The 18,186-nt window shown below is 39.4% G+C and overlaps 1 protein-coding gene across 4 annotated transcripts in view; it reads left to right on the top strand.

Moving 5' to 3' along the window:
• LOC106872400 (membrane progestin receptor beta) overlaps positions 1 to 18,011 on the top strand; it is a 70,530-nt gene extending 52,519 nt beyond the window's left edge. The window contains exons 1-3 of one of the 4 annotated variants that reach the window (XM_014919390.3): positions 11,260 to 11,405; positions 12,985 to 13,116; positions 16,901 to 18,011. In XM_014919390.3, the coding sequence (XP_014774876.1) occupies positions 16,921 to 17,940 (1,020 nt within the window). In that variant the 5' untranslated portion in view covers positions 11,260 to 11,405; positions 12,985 to 13,116; positions 16,901 to 16,920 and the 3' untranslated portion in view covers positions 17,941 to 18,011. Of the gene's footprint in view, positions 1 to 11,250; positions 11,406 to 12,984; positions 13,117 to 16,900 lie in introns of those variants that run through there. The other 3 variants (XM_014919391.3, XM_014919389.3, XM_052970229.2) reach the window with 3 other exon arrangements.
• The last annotated feature ends 175 nt before the right edge of the window (positions 18,012 to 18,186 follow it).

Below are 18,186 nucleotides of genomic sequence, written 5' to 3'. Positions count from 1 at the left end.
TCTTTGGGGTGTTATTAGGTGATTTATACAACCGAGAAAAATTTGATTTTTTTCTCTCACTTATGACAGATGGCATTTCTAGCTGGACATTTTCTCTGGACATGCCTATACTCCGTCATTCCCCACCCCACCTCAAACCTGCTGAAATAATTTCGTGTTCTGTTGTAACAGTAATACTGTTGACAAAAATATTCTAATTATAAACGCTGATATTCTTTAGTAGGAAGTCCAAAGCTCTGGGTTGCGAAACTGATATTTAACCATTTTAGCTTTTTGTTTTCGAAGATACCTGAGTCCTGTTCCTGTCGACGTTATTCCAGGAATTGAAACAAACACGCACGCACGCACGCACACACACACACACTCCTGTTATTGAATATTTAATATATATTGTTCCGAAGTTACATCTTTTAGCCAGTAGTTTCAAGTTTGGAAGAAATTCAGCGGTTTTCTGTTGGCTGTTGTATGCAAGTAGCCATTTGTTGTCTGGTAAAAACTTCATCCAACGATTTAATGTAGATAACAGTTTCTGTAATTTATTTTGTCCCAGTAATTGTTACATTTAGTAATGAGTTCAAATAGTTCGCGAAATAAGAAGACATGTAGTCTGTCAATATCAGGAAAATCTTCAGATGTGCGTGATTGGTGTTTGTATTACGAGACGGTTAACGCGAAATTCTGCCTGTAATAGAGTTACTGAATGAACCGTCGTTAGAAAATAACGAGGAATAAATTGGTGTACTGAAGACTTTATTCAACAACAACTAGTACAGCGCAATTTTTGGCTTGCTCATCACGTGATACATCAATTGTTGAAGAATGTATTATCGTAACACTCCAATTTCTGAGATTTTATCCAGAGAAATGGATTTGTTTTTGATTCCGTACGTGTTTGGGCAACTTCCACAAACCCCAGAAAAGGTTCATGTTTTTTACCGTTGCCGACGTTACGGATGCGACAGAGAGTTGTGATTGTGTTCAGTGACTTTCGTGACAGTGACGATTGGAGATGACGATTGGAAAAAGGGATAAATTGCCACGTCTAAGAAAACTGTTCTAAACGTTAAAAAAAAAAAAAAATTCGGTCAACATAGCGACGAAGAAAGAAGAATTACATGGATGGAGTGTAAAGGACGGAAACTATTTCTTACCTCGATCTAATAAACGGATCCAAAAAGGAACTCCTCAATCACCAGCTGAAACTTGTTGTACAACTCTGAAGCACTCTCCACATTACCCGCTAGCAAGGAGATAGAATTTCTGACGACCTCTTGATTACATGCATCCGTTCTCGGTCACTGCCAGAGCGAAAAGAGCACGGTCAGATCGCCTGCTTTGTTACCGTTCCCTGACATTACTACCCGTTTACTTTGGATGCATCGTGGAGGCGCAATGGCCCAGTGGTTAGGACAGCGGACTCGCGGTCATAGGATCGCGGTTTCGATTCCCAGACCGGGCGTTGTGAGTGTTTATTGAGCGAAAACACCTAAAATTCCACGAGGCTCCGGCAGGGGATGGTGGCGAACCCTGCTGTACTCTTCCACCACAACTTTCTCTCACTCTTACTTCCTGTTTCTGTTGTGCCTGTAATTCAAAGGGTCAGCCTTGTCGCACACTGTGTCACGCTGAATCTCCCCGAGAACTACGTTAAGGGTACACGTGTCTGTGGAGTGCTCAGCCACTTGCACGTTAATTTCACGAGCAGGCTGTTTCATTGATCGGATCAACTGGAACCCTCGACGTCGTAAGCGACGGAGTGCCAACACAACACACACAACACTTTGGATGCATCACCCACTAATGCTGTTTTGCATTTCTAGTTCATAACCCGATATTCCACCCCCACCCCTCTATCTGAAGGTCACTTCACACTACTCTCATTCTTCAAAGTCATCCATCCATTCATCTAGCTAGATGGAATCACTCCTTTTGTGACCCTTGCAGGATTGTGGTGCTGATCTCACCTTCTACTTGCCCTTCGTTGTCTGAGGAGCTGATAATTTTATGGACGTCCCGGATGTGACGCGGCTTTCTGTCATGTGACACATTATTTCGGGAGTTCCCTTCCTTTCTACTTCTTGAAGATCGAGTGACAACGCAGATGCTCATTCTAGCAGTAATGATATTATCAATAACGACACACACAAGATCACTTGAGTCGTGCATTGTACGTTGGCTTCTTTCACCCAAATTTTGTCCCCGATCTAAACGGACGTTGAACCTTCTTCCTCGAAACGCTGCTGCACTGTGCTCCTGCATACATTCATATCTCAACACTGCTTTTTATGAGACCGACGCTCTGTTTTACTCGGAGCGACATGTATCAGAAGAGTGCCTCAGTTAGGAAAGATTCGCCGTCTCTCGGCTATAGCTTTGATTGTCTGAAGGTTTGTTGCCCCAGTTCCATCTTATCTCTCCTAAGTTTAAGTCCCAGCACAGCATCTCCTTCTATAATCTCTGATGGTTTCACAGTCAACCAGAACCTCCTAAGATGACCTAGAACCTTTACTGCTACACACTATTTTTTTCTGTACCTTTCTGTTTTCCTCTGTAATGTATGTGCACAATAAGAACCAAAATGGAAAAGGAAAGAAGAAAAAGAAATATTCGCTAAAAAAACCCAAAAAATGTGGTTGCCTTCTGTATTTTTTTTTTTTTTTTGTATTGTTCTCCTTTTTTTTTGTAGTGTGTTTAGTTGTGTGCTTGTACTGTCTGCGGGAAAAAACAATTTTAATCTTTTTTTTTTTTGAAAACCCACCTTGACGTGCCCGAAAGGAAATGGAAAATAATAGTCAGAAAGAAAGAAAAAAAAACGTCTGTGTCAGCTTGGCACAATGTGAGTTCGTATAGTCGGAAATGCTATAGAGTCAATATCTCACTGTGAAATTGTTTAAAAAGTCGTTATGATGATGATGATGACGGCGGCCGGAAACTCGTGTTGCTCATACCAATGATGATGCCGATCAGTCCAGATCGTCGTGGTTGCAGTCGTTCCTTAGTCGGGGTCACCACTTTAGTTGAAAGTAGGTTATTGCAGCTCAGCGGGCTGCGTGATCGAATCACGTCGGGGGTCACCACTTTAGGAGAGTGGGTTATATATCTTTAGATATACACCTAACTTTCCTACATTAAATTGGAAGAGAACTGAACGCAGAAACTCCAAACTGATCAACAACAACAAATATTTATTGTTCGGTGGAAAATAAAACAGCTTCTAATTGTCCGGTTTTAGAGTAGCCTGAAATGTAGATGTCCGGTTCTTCGAGCTGGTGTCGTTATAGAGACAACTTGGTTCAACCACACTCAAATGGGAGAGCTTGCTTAGACGTCTCGCTTGGTCGCTGTCTGGCATGGTAAGAGACAGTCTAATAGCGGGAACGCTTCGATGTTGAAACCCACGCATGCGTGGTTAAGGATTCAGCAATGGCGTCTGCCTTTTGGCGCCAATGTGACGTCACTACACATTTAAATACCTTCTTCAATTTATTTATTCACATCTCTCTCGAACTCACTTCTGGCTTCTTCTTTCAGGGTATGCTCTTAGTAGCTCACCTTGTTTCTTAACGCCGGGGGCTCTCTCTTCCAGAAACATTCTACTGTCAATCGCTGGCCTCAAACTTAATCCGGAAGCCCTTGTTTTTTTTGTTTTTTTTTTAGTTTGTCTGTGACATTCTTTCCCTCAGAGTTTGATCCATCGATCCCACAGCCATCTTCCTCCGGCCGCATGCTGACAGCTCGCGACGCACTGGTCCCCAGATTCTATTCCTGTCGAAGTGAAATAACCAACTTAAGGGCTGTAGAAGGGAAGAGAGTTAGGTATGGTGGTGGATGGCGGTACAAGGAATGCCAATGATGGTACAGGCGACTGTGGTCGACTAAGTTGTTGATGGCGTTGATGTAGTGTTAAGGACAGAAAAGGTCTCTTATCTCGATCTAATTGACGATTCCAGAACGGAACACCTCAACCACCGACAGAAAATTGTGCGACTCTGAGACACTCTCTATCCTACCTGCTAGCTAGAGATAAATTTCCGAGGATCCTTCGATGATACACGTCCATTCCAGAGCGAAAAGAGCACGGTCAACTTGACCGCTTTGTTACCTAACGTCACTACCTTCCTCACTTCTAGTGCATCACTCACTAAGTTTCCCTTTCTGGCGCATCACCCACATGTCAGAATGGATGCAAATTCAAATTTCGTCTCCTAATTAATAATAATAATGAGAGAGAGACAGAGAAAGAGAGTGAGAGAGGTGGGAGAGAAAATACTTCACAAATATCGCCGACGGGAAGGGGGCTGTGGTGCTGGCATATATCAGAGAATTGCTGATGTTGTGGCTATGTCCTGTGTTTCATCAGCAGTCACTAACAAAAAAAAATCTCTCTTCTTTTAGGACAGTTACCACAAATATTGGCCTAATTTCTTCCTCACAGCATTTGATAAATATATTTTGCATTTGTGGTGACAGACATGGAATTTTTATTGCATTTCATTTAACTTGTTGAAACTGGAGGAAAAGGCATTGCCTATGACCTTGGCAGGCCCTCCGAGACTGGTGAGCTTGATGCTATTGATGTTCTATTTAAACTGTTGTAGGTCAACACTGCAGGAAAGACATGAGCAAGAAAAAGACTCCAGGAACGTGATGTTCAGGGGAGAAAGGACTGGACATAATGGTTAGTACTGGGCTAAGGACGTTGGACATACAAAGAATGACGAGAGATGGACAGACAAGTGGTGGAGGTACAACACCAGCCAACATTATTTTTAAATGTTTTTCCAGAATGGGATCAAATTCAGATTACAACTCTATGAAATACTGGAAGCTCACTGAAACCCTCTTTTCTTCTGTATCTATTATGCGCGCAACGGATATAGCCCTCATTTTATTTACTAAGTGGCTTAGCTATCACATCTATATTGACTGTGCAGTTTGTTTCATTTCTTTTATTGTCAACTATCTACTACCCTAACCAGTTCACAAACAGAAACAGTATAAGACTAACGATAATTAGTTTTCTTTGCATTTGAAATAGCCTCGTCTCGTTATTATTAACTTCGGTCTTTGATGGCTAAAATCTGGAGGTTTATTGCTTTAGAAAATTAGCCCCAATCCTGTTTAATGCATTAACTCCGTTTTACGAAATATAAAAACCAATAAAATCCTCCTCATATAGAATCACTTACGAAGAAATAACGCCAAAAAAAAAAGTTAATGTGCTAATATCGATTTTTAACATTAAATAGAATTTATTTATGAGCTGTGACTATTGTAAAACACATTTTTAATCTGCTGATGAAACGATTTGGGCAACCAATCAAATCCCTAAAGCTATTCATATTTCGATGTGTTTACAATATTTTTGTTTATGTATTATCATACGTTCATATAACAATATCTGCTCAGTGATATTTCTGAAGCTCACATCAAGATTGAGGTTCAGGACAATTCTGTAGATTCCCACCAACGCCGCTCTCTTTCGGCAGAGGATCACTCTTCTGGAATACTTCTTTTCGTTGCGCAGCTCACCATGCTGTCTCTCGAATCAGGACAATGTCGACAAAAACGATGTCACCATTCGTGTGACAAAGAAAGAGGAAACTCTAGGACCGAGGACACCGAGGATCTCAACAGCGAGTGACACAAATAGGAGTCTGTCAGAAAAGGGCTCGTACTTCATCTGCTCCTCTGTGTTGCAGCGGAAGCTCCCGAGTTTTGACGGAGGTGACAAGGCTGATAGTGGAGAATGTGCCATAATACGTGGCGTATAAGCGATATACGAGGGGCACCCAAAAGAAACCGGAATTTTACAATGCTATTTTATACACTTAGTTTTACATGTTTACACTTTTATAGCTTTCAAAGTATTCTCTATTTGAAGCAATGAATCGGCCCAGACGCATTTACCACTGATCGAAGCAGTGCTGGAACTCTTCCGAAGTGATACCTTTTAACGCCTCCGTTGTTTTGTTTCTTCACCTTTTCCACATTTGCAAATTCCGTAACCCCAGTTTTCATCACCTGTGATGACCTTCGAAAAAGGTCCAGATCAACTTCCGACTGTTCTTTCAGTTCACGACACGCATTCACTAGTGACTGCTTTTGATCTTCCGTGAGCAAGCGAGGCACAAATTTTGCTGTAACTCTTTTCATTCGCAATTCCTCGCTCAAAACACCAATCCAAGACACACCAATCATATCAATTTTATCAATTGTTCAGTGACGGTCCTCCAAGATCAGTTCATGAATTTTCATGATGTTTTCATTCGTTCGGGAGGTCGATGGTCGTCCTGAACGAAGTTGGTCTTCAAGTGACAAATGACTATTCCTAAAGTGTGGAAACCACTCGTAAACTTGTGTTTTGCTCATAGCAGCGTCTTTGTAAGCTGTTTCGGCCGTCGTTTTCCCCAGCAGAAAACAGAATTTCGCAGAAGCACGCAGTTCCTTCGTTTCAGCCATCGCAAAAATCGACGAACAGGGGAGAATTACTGCAAAAAAAAAGGTGCACTACATAGCAGTACGACACTACACGACGACGCCGGTCGGCAAACTGATACCCGGGGGTTACATAAACTGGCTTCTAGCGGCGGAACCCCGAGCAACGGCTTGTCCCACCGAGAACATTTCCGGTTACTTTTGGGTACAGGAAAAAAATTATCCCCTCTAGACACTTACCGTCGCCGTAGTTGCATCTACCCCGGTGCACAACTGGTACTTATTTTTTTCGACCTTGGAAGGATAAAAGGTAACGTTGACCTCGGCGGAGTTTGAACTCAGAACGTAAAGACGGACGATGTGCCTCTAATGATTTTGTCCGGCGTGATAACAATCCTGCTAGCTCGCTGCCTTCTGATGTAACACACATGATGCAGCTTTCTGCATTGCAACATCTCTTCTGTTTTATCTGTGAGGCGTGAGAAAAATTGTTTTAAAAAAAATTAAATTGTCATTCACACATAAATCGGAATTTCTTTTGTGATTTTTCCCTATTTTGTAATATCCCACATTTCAAAATACTGGGCTGGGGACTTTTGAAGGGATTTTTTTCGCTATTTTTTTCACACTACCATTTTGTAAAACCATTACCATATATACCACGTGATTGTTAATTTTTTCCACCCCTAATTACATTTTTTCACACTTTTTCCATTCTCTAAAAGCATTTTTCTATACAACATAAAAATTGGATGATAAATATAGTTGCTTTACTTTCTGTGCCAATTAAAAGTGCTTCAGAATGTAAAATACTATAAAATAAGCGGGGGCGGGAATCATTTTAGTGGTGGCCTGCTGTTCAAAGCGATTGATGAGTGGTGGGATGCGAGACGTTTTAAAAATTAATGGCTTCACTCTCCTCGATATTTTGAAATGTAGAATACAATAAAATGTGCAAAAATCCCGAAAGAAACAGAAAAATTCCGATTTATGTGACAGCTATTCTGAAACTTGGCACTTGGGCCAACTGCATGAAGATGAGTTGGGAAGTGTGAAGTTAAGCCAGATTAGGTCTGAGATGTGAAATTAAGCCAGCCTTAGAAAAGGCAAGTCTTACCACAAGTTGAGCAACAGAAGGATGACACTATTTCTATGTTTAACAAGGTATTATTTTTCCGTAGATCTTTTTATATTTTCCGCATACTTTTGTTTCTTTTCTTCAAAATCTTTTACTGTAGACCAGATCTTTTTTCACCATTCATTTCTGTCAAGCGCAGTAGATTCAACATCATTGTATGGTATATTCAACTTCCCAAGACTGGTTTTCAGCAAATCTTTATGCCGTTTTTTTTTTGCACTGTTTTTGCTCCCCAACAAATTGCTCACAATATTAAAAACCCTGCTTAGGGATGCAGTCACCCTACCCATTCCTCCACCGTATTACATGATCAGTCACTTCAGCTGATTGGAAACCAGCATAGTGTGAATTGATGAAATTCCCACTCTCTCTCTCATATCTCTGTATCTGATTTAAACAAGTGTAAGCGATTTCCAGCTAATCCTGAGAATTTGACGAAGACATTTTAAGTGAAAGTATTCTAAGAATTTTATGTGATGGTTGTAAACAGCCCAAATTTCCAACATATGAAGAAGGGAGGACTGTACAAATGCACGATAAACCAACATTTTTGTGCTGGCCTTAATGTATCATTATAACCATACACGATTCTTAAGAGAGCCAAAAGATTTTACTACTTTTCGAATACAAGATGCAATTTCTGTGTCCAAAGTTCCTTTTCAGTTGGCGAGGTTATTTAGAAGCGACGGATCTTTTCACGCTTTTTGAAATTTTAAAATTGAATGAAAATTTTTAAATTTGATATATTGATATAATTTTTCACGCTGAATCTGATGTTGAAATCAATTAGAATAAAATTAAAGAAATTGAAAAGTGTGAGCCAAATAGAACCCTTTTCCCCAAAACATGTGTGTGGCTTTCGATTGGCTAAAATTAATCAAAATTAGAAAACTTTAAAAGTAATTAACCTTTTATTTATTAATTCATAACAAAAATGAATTTCATTTCCATAATTAACAAACGAAACTACACCAATACACCAAATTTGGAATCAATTGGAACAAAATTAAAGAAATTGGAAAGTGTGAGCCAAAACCAACTACTATATATTGGTCCTCGGTAGTATAGCGGTAAGTATCCCCGCCTGTCGCGCGGGAGACTGGGGTTCGATTCCCGCCGGGGAGGCGTTAATACTGTCTTTAGGTGCAGGCGCGGCTGTGTGGTAAGAAACTTGCTTCCCAACCACATGGTTCCGGGTTCAGTATCACTGCGTAGCACCTTAGGCGAGTGCCTTCTACTATAGCCCCGGGCCGACCAAAGCCTTGTGAGTGGATTTGGTAGACGGGAACTGGAAGAAGCCCGTTGTATATATATATATATATATATGTGTGTGTGTGTTCCCCCGCCATCGCTTAACAACCAATGCTGGTGTGTTTATGTCCCCGTAACCTAGCGGTTCGACAAAGGCGATTGATAGAATAAGTACAAGACTTACAAAGAATAAGCCCTGGGATCGATTTCTTCGACTAACACCCTTTAAGGCGGTGCTCCAGTATGGTCACAGTCAAATAACTGAAATAAAAGAATATATATATATATATATATATATATATATATATATATATATATATATATATATATATATATATATACTATCCACCCCAGGGGCTTTTTGTTATTTAGGTTTCTTATTACTAATCTTATATCCGCTACTAATCTTATGCCGGTGGCTGCATTTTGATACCTGACAGTGAGATCGGTTTAGAAAACCTCATCGAAGCATTTAACGCTGCTTGTGACATCTTTAGATTAACGAAAGAACCGATGTCTTTTTCTATATTGGGACTTCCTCTTCCCAGTTATCTAAGAGAATTTCCAATCATTACTCTTCATTTAGAGATAGTAGTAAACGCAATTGCACAGGGCTTAGTAAATTGGTTTGCTATCTTAAAGGCAACAATAAGGATTTTAATTTAGATTGGTTCATCCTGTCCATCTCTTTCCCTTACGACAAGGGCAAAGGATTTTATAACATTTGTAATTCTGAACTCTTCTATATTCTCTTCTCTAAGAATCACCTTGTTAACACGCTTATACAGCGATCTTACAAATGTCAGCATTGGCAGAAACACACCCTTAGCTCATATAAGTGATTTATACCAAGTCTGTATAGTTTGAACATTTAGTTCACCTTGCACTCTACTTCAATAGAGAAATCTACTTCCAAGCCTTTGAACATTTTTTCAACCAACATATGCCTCTATATTTCTTCTTTATTTGTTCTCTACTTATTATTTCTTTACCCCTTCTCTTCCTATGGTCTACCTTTGACGTCAGATCTACTAACGGTTATCTAAAAATACTTAATAGAGTTCTGCTTATCATTTATGCAGTCATCGAAATTGTTATAATGTCTTGTTGTTGAGATTTGGAATAAAACCAATGTTGTCTTCGAAACATATGTCGAAAGTAAACGAATTTGAATAACATCCGCGTTTAACTCCATTTATTTACTTATACTATACAAATTACTGCACATTAACCCGGAGTTTCTACCTTTGAATAGGTCGCTACATCCTTGTTACTTGCGTGAATTTTGCTACCCTGGTAACTGTTTATTGAATTTTCCGTGTTAACTGTAAAAAAAGGATTATTCATTCATCCATTTATATATATATATATATATATATATATATATATATATATATATATATATATATATACACACACACACAACAAAAAGATCTAGGCGTATTTTATAAACATGCCTGTTCAAGTATCATAAAAGTATGAAACTATTAGTAGCTCTTTTGGTTGTGTATTTAAATCAATATTTATCTTTCAATGGATGGAGTACTTCTTTTGTTGATTCTAATTCTATTCGATCTGTAAACTATATGTATGCGCGTGTGTCCGCCGCTTTGCAACCGGTGTTGGTGCGTTTACGTCTCCGCGACGTAGCGGCTTGGCCAAAGAAACCGATAGAATAAGTACCAGCTTAGAAAAAGGATTGGAGGGTCGATTCTTTCGACTGAAAATTCAAAGTGATGCCCCAGCATGGCCGCAGTCTAATAACTGAAACAAGTAAAATATAAAACATGCATATTGACGTAATGACTCTCCCTAGACGCAAAACACACACACACACATACTTACATACATGCATGGATGCATATATGTAAGTAGCAGTGTGCTGTTTGTCCTCTGTAGTAACTTTGACAGTTCACACGTCTACTGTGTTTTCTATCAACCGGCGTCTGTTGACTTTAACGTCTGTTTTTATTTGTAATGTTACATCAAGTGTGTGTGTGTATGGGGAGGTGAGTCATATAGACACAAAAGCACGCATATACATACATACACACACACACGCAAACACATGAGCACGCACAGGGAGACAGATTTTGTATCTTTAATGAGCATGCTGTCTTTCAATCCCCCCCCCCCCTCTCTCTCTCTCTCTTCCCTTTCATACATACATGCATATAAATATGTATGTATGCGCATACCTATGTTCAACGATAATCTACGTATGCGGTTAGTCATACGCACACATATACATACATTCGTACACGCAATCACATATACATACATGCACATACACATTTATATGTATATATATATATATTTGTATGTGAGTGTACGTATGTGTGTGTGTGTGTGTGTGTGTGTGTGTGTGTGTGTGTGTGTGTGTGTGTGTATACGTACAACTATATATTGATACATCCAGATATCCACGCACGCACGCACAAACACACACATACACAATAGATTTCCATCCACAAATACATATATACACATAGACATGCATACTCACGCTCAGCGTCTACACACTGTCCAGTATTAAACAGCTATGTTGTAGAGAAGAACTAGTCAGCTTGATGTCGAGGTAAATATATAACACACTTATACATTATATACGTTTTGTTAGTTTTGTGTAACACTGTATTTCTTTCCTTCAACCTGTGTGTGTGTGTATTATATTTGTTTTTCTCTCTCTCTCTCTGTATCCCTTTATGTATCTCTCTCTCTCTTTCTCTGTATCCCTTTATGTATCTCTCTCTCTCTCTCTCTCTCTCTCTGTATCCCTTTATGTTTCTCTCTCTCTCTCTCTCTCTCATATCTATCTCGATTTCTGTCTCTACCTCCGTGTATCTATTTTTGTCTTCTCTACCCATCAGTTTCTCCCTCTCACTTCAAGTCTCTCCTTCAATCAAGATTTTTGCTAAATTCACTCAAAACGTTCATTGCTCTATTTCGTTTGGTTTTATCCCATCTTGTTTCATTGGTTACATAAGAGTTTACCCGTCATACTTACACTATCATCTTTATACCATCTTCCGAGTATAAAACTAGTGCTCATATATTTCGATATCACAAACAAACATTTCTGAAGAGAAAGTAAACTTGGACGTGTGTACAAAACACACTAAAACCCAGTCTTCAGTACGGCTTCTACTGCTGATAATCCTTTCTACTATAGGCACAAGGCCTGAAATTTTTGGGTGGGGACGAGTCGCTTACATTAACTCCAGTGTTTCACTGGTACTTTAATTTATCAAAAGGATGAAAGGCAAGGTCGACCTCAGCGGAATTTGAACTCTGATTTCTAATTTTTAGAGTTATACCCTAAATTTGGCAAGAAGAATATAATCTACCTGACTCCAGTATCTGATTTGTACAGTTTTTTTTTATTATTCAAAGTTGACTTTCGTAGGATTCGAACTCAGTATGTTGAATACACCTTCACATATAATGCCTCCAAACGTCAGTTCCTACCCTACATACACCTTACCAGGTTACTGGATCACTCTCTCTAACCATCAGCTACAATCATGGGATAGCTTCTTTCTCAGTCCCCACCCACTGGCTTCATCTTCTTTCTCTAACCGTTTTACTGCTGAAATCAGATATCTCTTCTCAAAATTTCATTACCCTTAATTACTGAAAGTAGTTTTATGTACTAAACTGTCACTTGTTGAGAGAATGTCGTGTTTGGAACTATTTTTTTGTCAAGTTTATTTAGGCAATGTGACCTGCAGAAAATACCAATTCTGTTTTTTAGTAGATACTTAACATTATTACTGGAATAAACATGAAACTTGATTTTGCAGTTAAAGGGTTGTGTTTTCCAGTTGTTACCAAGTGCAGTGGTCCCCAAGTTGACAAATAATAACCCCACCCCACTAAAATATATGGGGATAGATTCCATTTTGCTTCTTTTTGTTAATGAGAAAACAAAATGGAATTTGCATCCATATAATTCTTCCTTGCTGTCATATTGGACAAGTTTTAAAAGTTTAAATCTAGATTTTTATCAGACATGACAATTTGCCTGTCTCTTTAATCATCACAGGATCACCCAACGCCACTGTGAAAAAGCCCAATAAGGCTTTGTCCTCTCGTATAACATCCAAACTAAATACTTCAAATAAAAACAGCAATAATAATAATTCTTTCTCTTATAGGGAGAAGACCTGAAATGGGGTGGGAGCCAGTCAATTGCATCTATCCCAGTACTCGACTGCTATTGGTTTATCAACCCTAAAAGGATGCAAAGCAAAATCGACCTTGGTGGAATTTGAACTCAGAATGTAAAGGTAAACCAAGTGCCTCTAAGCAATTTGCTCAGCGTGCTAACAGTTCTGCCAGCTCACCACCTTAATAACATCAACAACAATAATAATCATAATCCTTTCTACCAAAGGCACAAGGCATGACATTTGTGGTACTACTAAAGCAGCGCGGACCCGAACGCACAGTCGCACGTCCGCGCTAGCTAGTTGTGAGTGATCGATCCTAACCCTAACCCTAACCCTAAACACGTATTCATTTGCACATGCGGGTTAGGGTTAGGGATAGGGTTAGGGTTAGGGTTAGGGTTAGGGATAGGGTTAGGGTTAGGATCGACCACTCAAGACTAGCTAGCGCGGACGCGCGACTGCGCGTTCGGGTCCGCGCTGCTTTAGTAGTACCGACATTTGTGGGGAATGGCTAGTTGATTATATCATAACTGGTACTTATTTCATCAACGTCGGTGGCATTTGAACTCAGAGCGTACAGACAAACGAAATGCCACTAAGCATTTTACCCAGCACAGTAATCATTCTGCCAACTCACCACCCTGACAATAATAATCCTTTCTATTATAGGCACAAGGCCTGAAATTTTGGCAGGAGGGGGTAGTTGATCACATCGACATCTACTCTGAAAGGACGAAAGGCAAAGTCAACCTTGGCCAAATTTGAACTCAGTCTGTAGCAAATACCGCTAAACACTTCGCTCAGCGTGGTAACGATTCTGCCAGTTCACTGTCCTAATAATAATAATAATAATAATAATCCTTTCTTCTATAGGCACAAGGCCTGGATTTTGTGGGGAGGGGGACAGTCGATCATATTGACTCCAGTACTCAACTGGTACTTAATTTATTGACCCCCCCGAAAGGATGAAAGGCAAAGTCAACCCCGGTGTAATTTGAACTCCGTGCGTAAAATAGACAAAATGCCGCCAAACATTTTGCCTACCCCGGTAACGATTCTGCCAACTCGCCGCCTTTAATAATCCTTTTTACTAAAGGTACAAGGCCTGGAATTTGGGGGGAGGAGATTAGTCAATTACATCGACCCTAGTGTTTTACTGGTACTTAATTTATCAACTCCGAAAATTTGAACTCAGAATGTAGCAACGGACGAAATACTACTAAACATTTCACTTGGCGTTGTAACGATTCTGCCAGCTCACTGACCTAATAAAAATTATAATAATAATAATAATAATAATAAATACCCTGATTCAGCACCAGGCACTAGCTCCCATTGCTTCTGATCTTAACTGATTGGGAGTATTATTATGTACATTGTTTTGTCTTGGTATAAAATATGGGCTAAAGCAAATATTCTGCTCAGTACCACAGATTTGCTTCTGAGTTGCTTGACCTTAACCAGCTGAGCATGTCCCTTGGGGGCTGACGATATGTGCATCTATGATCACAAGCAGAAGTGGTGGGAGAGCATCATAGCCATGTGTTGAAAGGAATTCTTTGGGGTTTGAATAATTCACCTCTGGAAACATTGGTGTTTCGTTCAACACCCTTAAACAACCCTTATTCAGGGACCTTTTCAGTGGGATGGGCTACTTGGTCTGAAGAAAATTCTAACTGGGCCCCACGTGCAAGGTCATGTGCTTGATATGAGGTCCCCATGTCACACACATATGGTTGTGATACATGTGCCTGGTGTACCCTTATCACATGAGTAGTCCTGATGGGTATACTGGGCTTTGTATATTTGTACCCCAGTGCCACTTTGATGGCATGCACTGCTCTCTCACTCGATAATAATAATAATTCTTTCTAGTTCTGATGCAAGCCAGCAGTTTTGAGGGGAGGGTGAAGTCGGTTACATCAACTCCAGTACTCAACTTGTACTTGTCTTATTGACCTTGAAAGAATGAGAAACAAAGTTAACTTTGGCAGAATTTGAAATCAGAATGTAAAAAAGCAGAAGAAATGCTGCTATAAGCATTTTTGTCTGACACACTAACATTTCTACCAGTTCAGTGACTTCATAATAATAATAATGATTTCTGATTTAAGCATGAGGCCAGTAGTTTTTAGAGAAGGGAGTTAATTAATGTCATCTATCCCAGTACCTGACAGGTATGGTATTTTACTGACCCTGAAAGATTCAATTTTGCCTGGGACTCATAACTTGGCAAGCACTAGTTGGTGCCTTTTTAATTAAAAGAAGAGTCCATTGTGCATGTGTGTGTGTGTGTGCATGCGTGTGCACATGTGTACGTGCATACATGTGTGTGTGTGTGTGTGTGTATTAATAACAATTGCTTTTCTGTCAAGTTATACAAAAGACCAATTTAACAGTAAACTGAAGGATTACTCAGTACTTTTTAGTAGAGTACATATTTATTAAACTTTTACTAGGAAAAGGTTGAGACTTCAAATTTTCAGCTTGTTTGCTTTTGTGTGTGTGTGTGTGTGTGTGTGTGTGTGTGTGCGTGTGTGTGTGTGTGTGTGTGTTCATGTTACCTTGTTTTGAGATTGTGTGCTAATTGTAAACAAGCACCACTGTCATACAAGTGATGTTCATTTGTGATCTTCTATGAAAACATGTACTGCCATTGTTTATGTTCAAAAGGCTTGAAAAATATTACCTTAACTTGGAAATAAATGCCTGTTGGCAACGTCTATAGAAACTCTGCTGCAACAGATTTCATCTGAACCAAACAAATTTGGAAAAGCAGATACTATGATGACAATGTTAAGAATGACATTTAACATTCAGTTTTTAAATTCACATTAGTGTGGAGGTGTTTTGTTAGGGTAGTTGTTGTTGTTTAGTCTCAAATCCAGCTGGACTATGATCAAAAGTGCTCCAACTAGGACCATCCTGTCTTATTTTTCAAACACAGTATGACTACTTTATCTAGTGTGTCTTTCATTTTTGAAGTTAGTAAGATATGATTTGAGGGAAATTTTGGTTGTTTCTGGCAGGTTAATCAAACACATAGAAGCACTATTGTTGATGTTATTGGGCAGTTGTATTTACAGCTGGCTGATGGACCTTTCTATTACTAACCATTCAGCTGTGAAGTAGGTGTGGAACCCAGATCAAGCAGAGTTAAGAGCTATACCTAGCACCTTGCTTAGCCACTTTTTTCAGGGCTGTGTGGTAAGTCGCTTGCTTACCAACCACATGGTTCCGGGTTCAGACCCACTGCGTGGCACCATGGGCAAGTGTCTTCTACTATAACCTCGGGCCGACCAAAGCCTTGTGAGTAGATTTGGTAGACGGAAACTGAAAGAAGCCCGTCGTATATATGTATATGTATATATATGTATGTGTGTTTGTGTGTCTGTGTTTGTCTCCCCAACATCGCTTGACAACCGATGCTGGTGTGTTTACGTCCCCGTAACCTAGCGGTTCAGCTGAAGAGACCGATAGAATAAGTACTAGGCTTACAAAGAATAAGTCCTGGGGTCGATTAGCTTGACGAAAAGGTGGTGCTCCAGCATGGCCACAGTCAAATGACTGAAACAAGTAAAAGAGTAAAAAAAAAGAGAGCTGTAGATTTCTGCAGCATTACATATCTAGTGGTACTTTGGTCAGTTAAAATGAAATAGAGTTAGTTTCATGGCTGGAACATTAGTGTAATAGACTTGATGCATTATAGCCTTTAATTTTTGTACGGCTAGCTGCCTGAGTTAAAAGATTACAATACAGTGATTGTGGTAAGATTTGAGTGTGAATATTTACAACTACTAATTAAAATTATGCTTATTGTTGTTTGTTCAAAATTGATATATGTTTATCAATACATTAAATATATTCACTGACTTTCTGTGCTTTTTGTTTATTTTACTAGGAAATACTTCAGCTGAAGAAATGGTACAACTAATGAAGCCAACTGTTTCAAAAGAACATGTTCCCCTCCTCTTTCACGAACCACATGTTTTGTCTGGTTTCCGACACATCCACCAACCATGGACCTACTACTTTCTCAGCTTATTTCAAATACATAACGAATGTCTCAACTCATGGACTCATCTCATCGCAATGCTCCTTGTCATCAAGAAAATGATGACATTCTCCAAGGAATTCAGCCTAATCACTGACCCTTACATGTGGCCTTTGACCTCAGGTATTCTAAGTATTGTCATTTTATATCTCTGCAGCAGCTTGGCTCATTGCCTGCAATCACGTTCTGAACTTGCCCATTACACATGTTTCATGTTTGATTATGCTGGAATTGGTCTCTATGGAATTGGCAGTATTATTCTTCATTACAACTACTGCATGCTTCCGTCTTTTGACATCGGAATTTTGCAGAGCTGGATCATTCCTGTTGGAGTGTTGCTTGGTGTAGGCGTGTGTCTCTGTTGCAGTATTTCAAAAGTGCGGTACAAACGACCTTACCCATTTATTCGAAAGGTCTGGCAACTGGGTTCTGTTGGCGGAATCTATGCATTGCTTATTTTACCAATCGCACATCGTGTTTTATTAATGATTTTGACATCGGAGTGGGACAAAGGCCTCCCACATCACATAGAACAAATGATCTGGTTTATAATGGCTGGGTTCTTCTTTGGTTCAGACATTCCACAACGTTTCTTCCCTGGAAAATTCGACTTTTTGGGACACAGTCACCAGTTGTTTCATATTTGTATCATGATGGTCTCATGGAAGCAGCTGGATGGTATTTATGAAGATATAGTAGCATGGAAGACATTATTGTATGAGAAAGACCCTCCAACATTTTCTAGCACATTTGGGGCGATATTTTTGACAATCTTTATAAATTTAATTGTTGTTGTTATATTCACGGAAAGCGCAAAACAATTCATTGATCAAGGGAAACCCCGTGAGATAAAAATAGACCTTATCTCGGTGAAGAAAAGAAAATAACTTGTAGAAATTTTTCCAAATATTTAAAATAAATGTATGCAGATGTGATAAGAGGAAGAAAAAAAGTAGAACATCTTTGTATATTGTCATGCACACACACACACACACACACACACACACACACACATAAAATACTGTATTGGCTAAAAATCTTAGGTTATATTTTGTAGTACAGTATAGTGTTGCAAAGGAAAAAAACCCACTGTTAACACACCAATAACATATATATGTGTGTGTGTGGGTGTC

The sequence above is a fragment of the Octopus bimaculoides genome, chromosome 8 (assembly GCF_046866305.1).
Source record: "Octopus bimaculoides isolate indiv1 chromosome 8, ASM4686630v1, whole genome shotgun sequence".
NCBI lineage: Eukaryota > Metazoa > Mollusca > Cephalopoda > Octopoda > Octopodidae > Octopus > Octopus bimaculoides.
The sequence above is the reverse complement of the archived record's forward strand: the minus strand, read 5'-3'. Positions and strand labels throughout refer to the sequence as shown.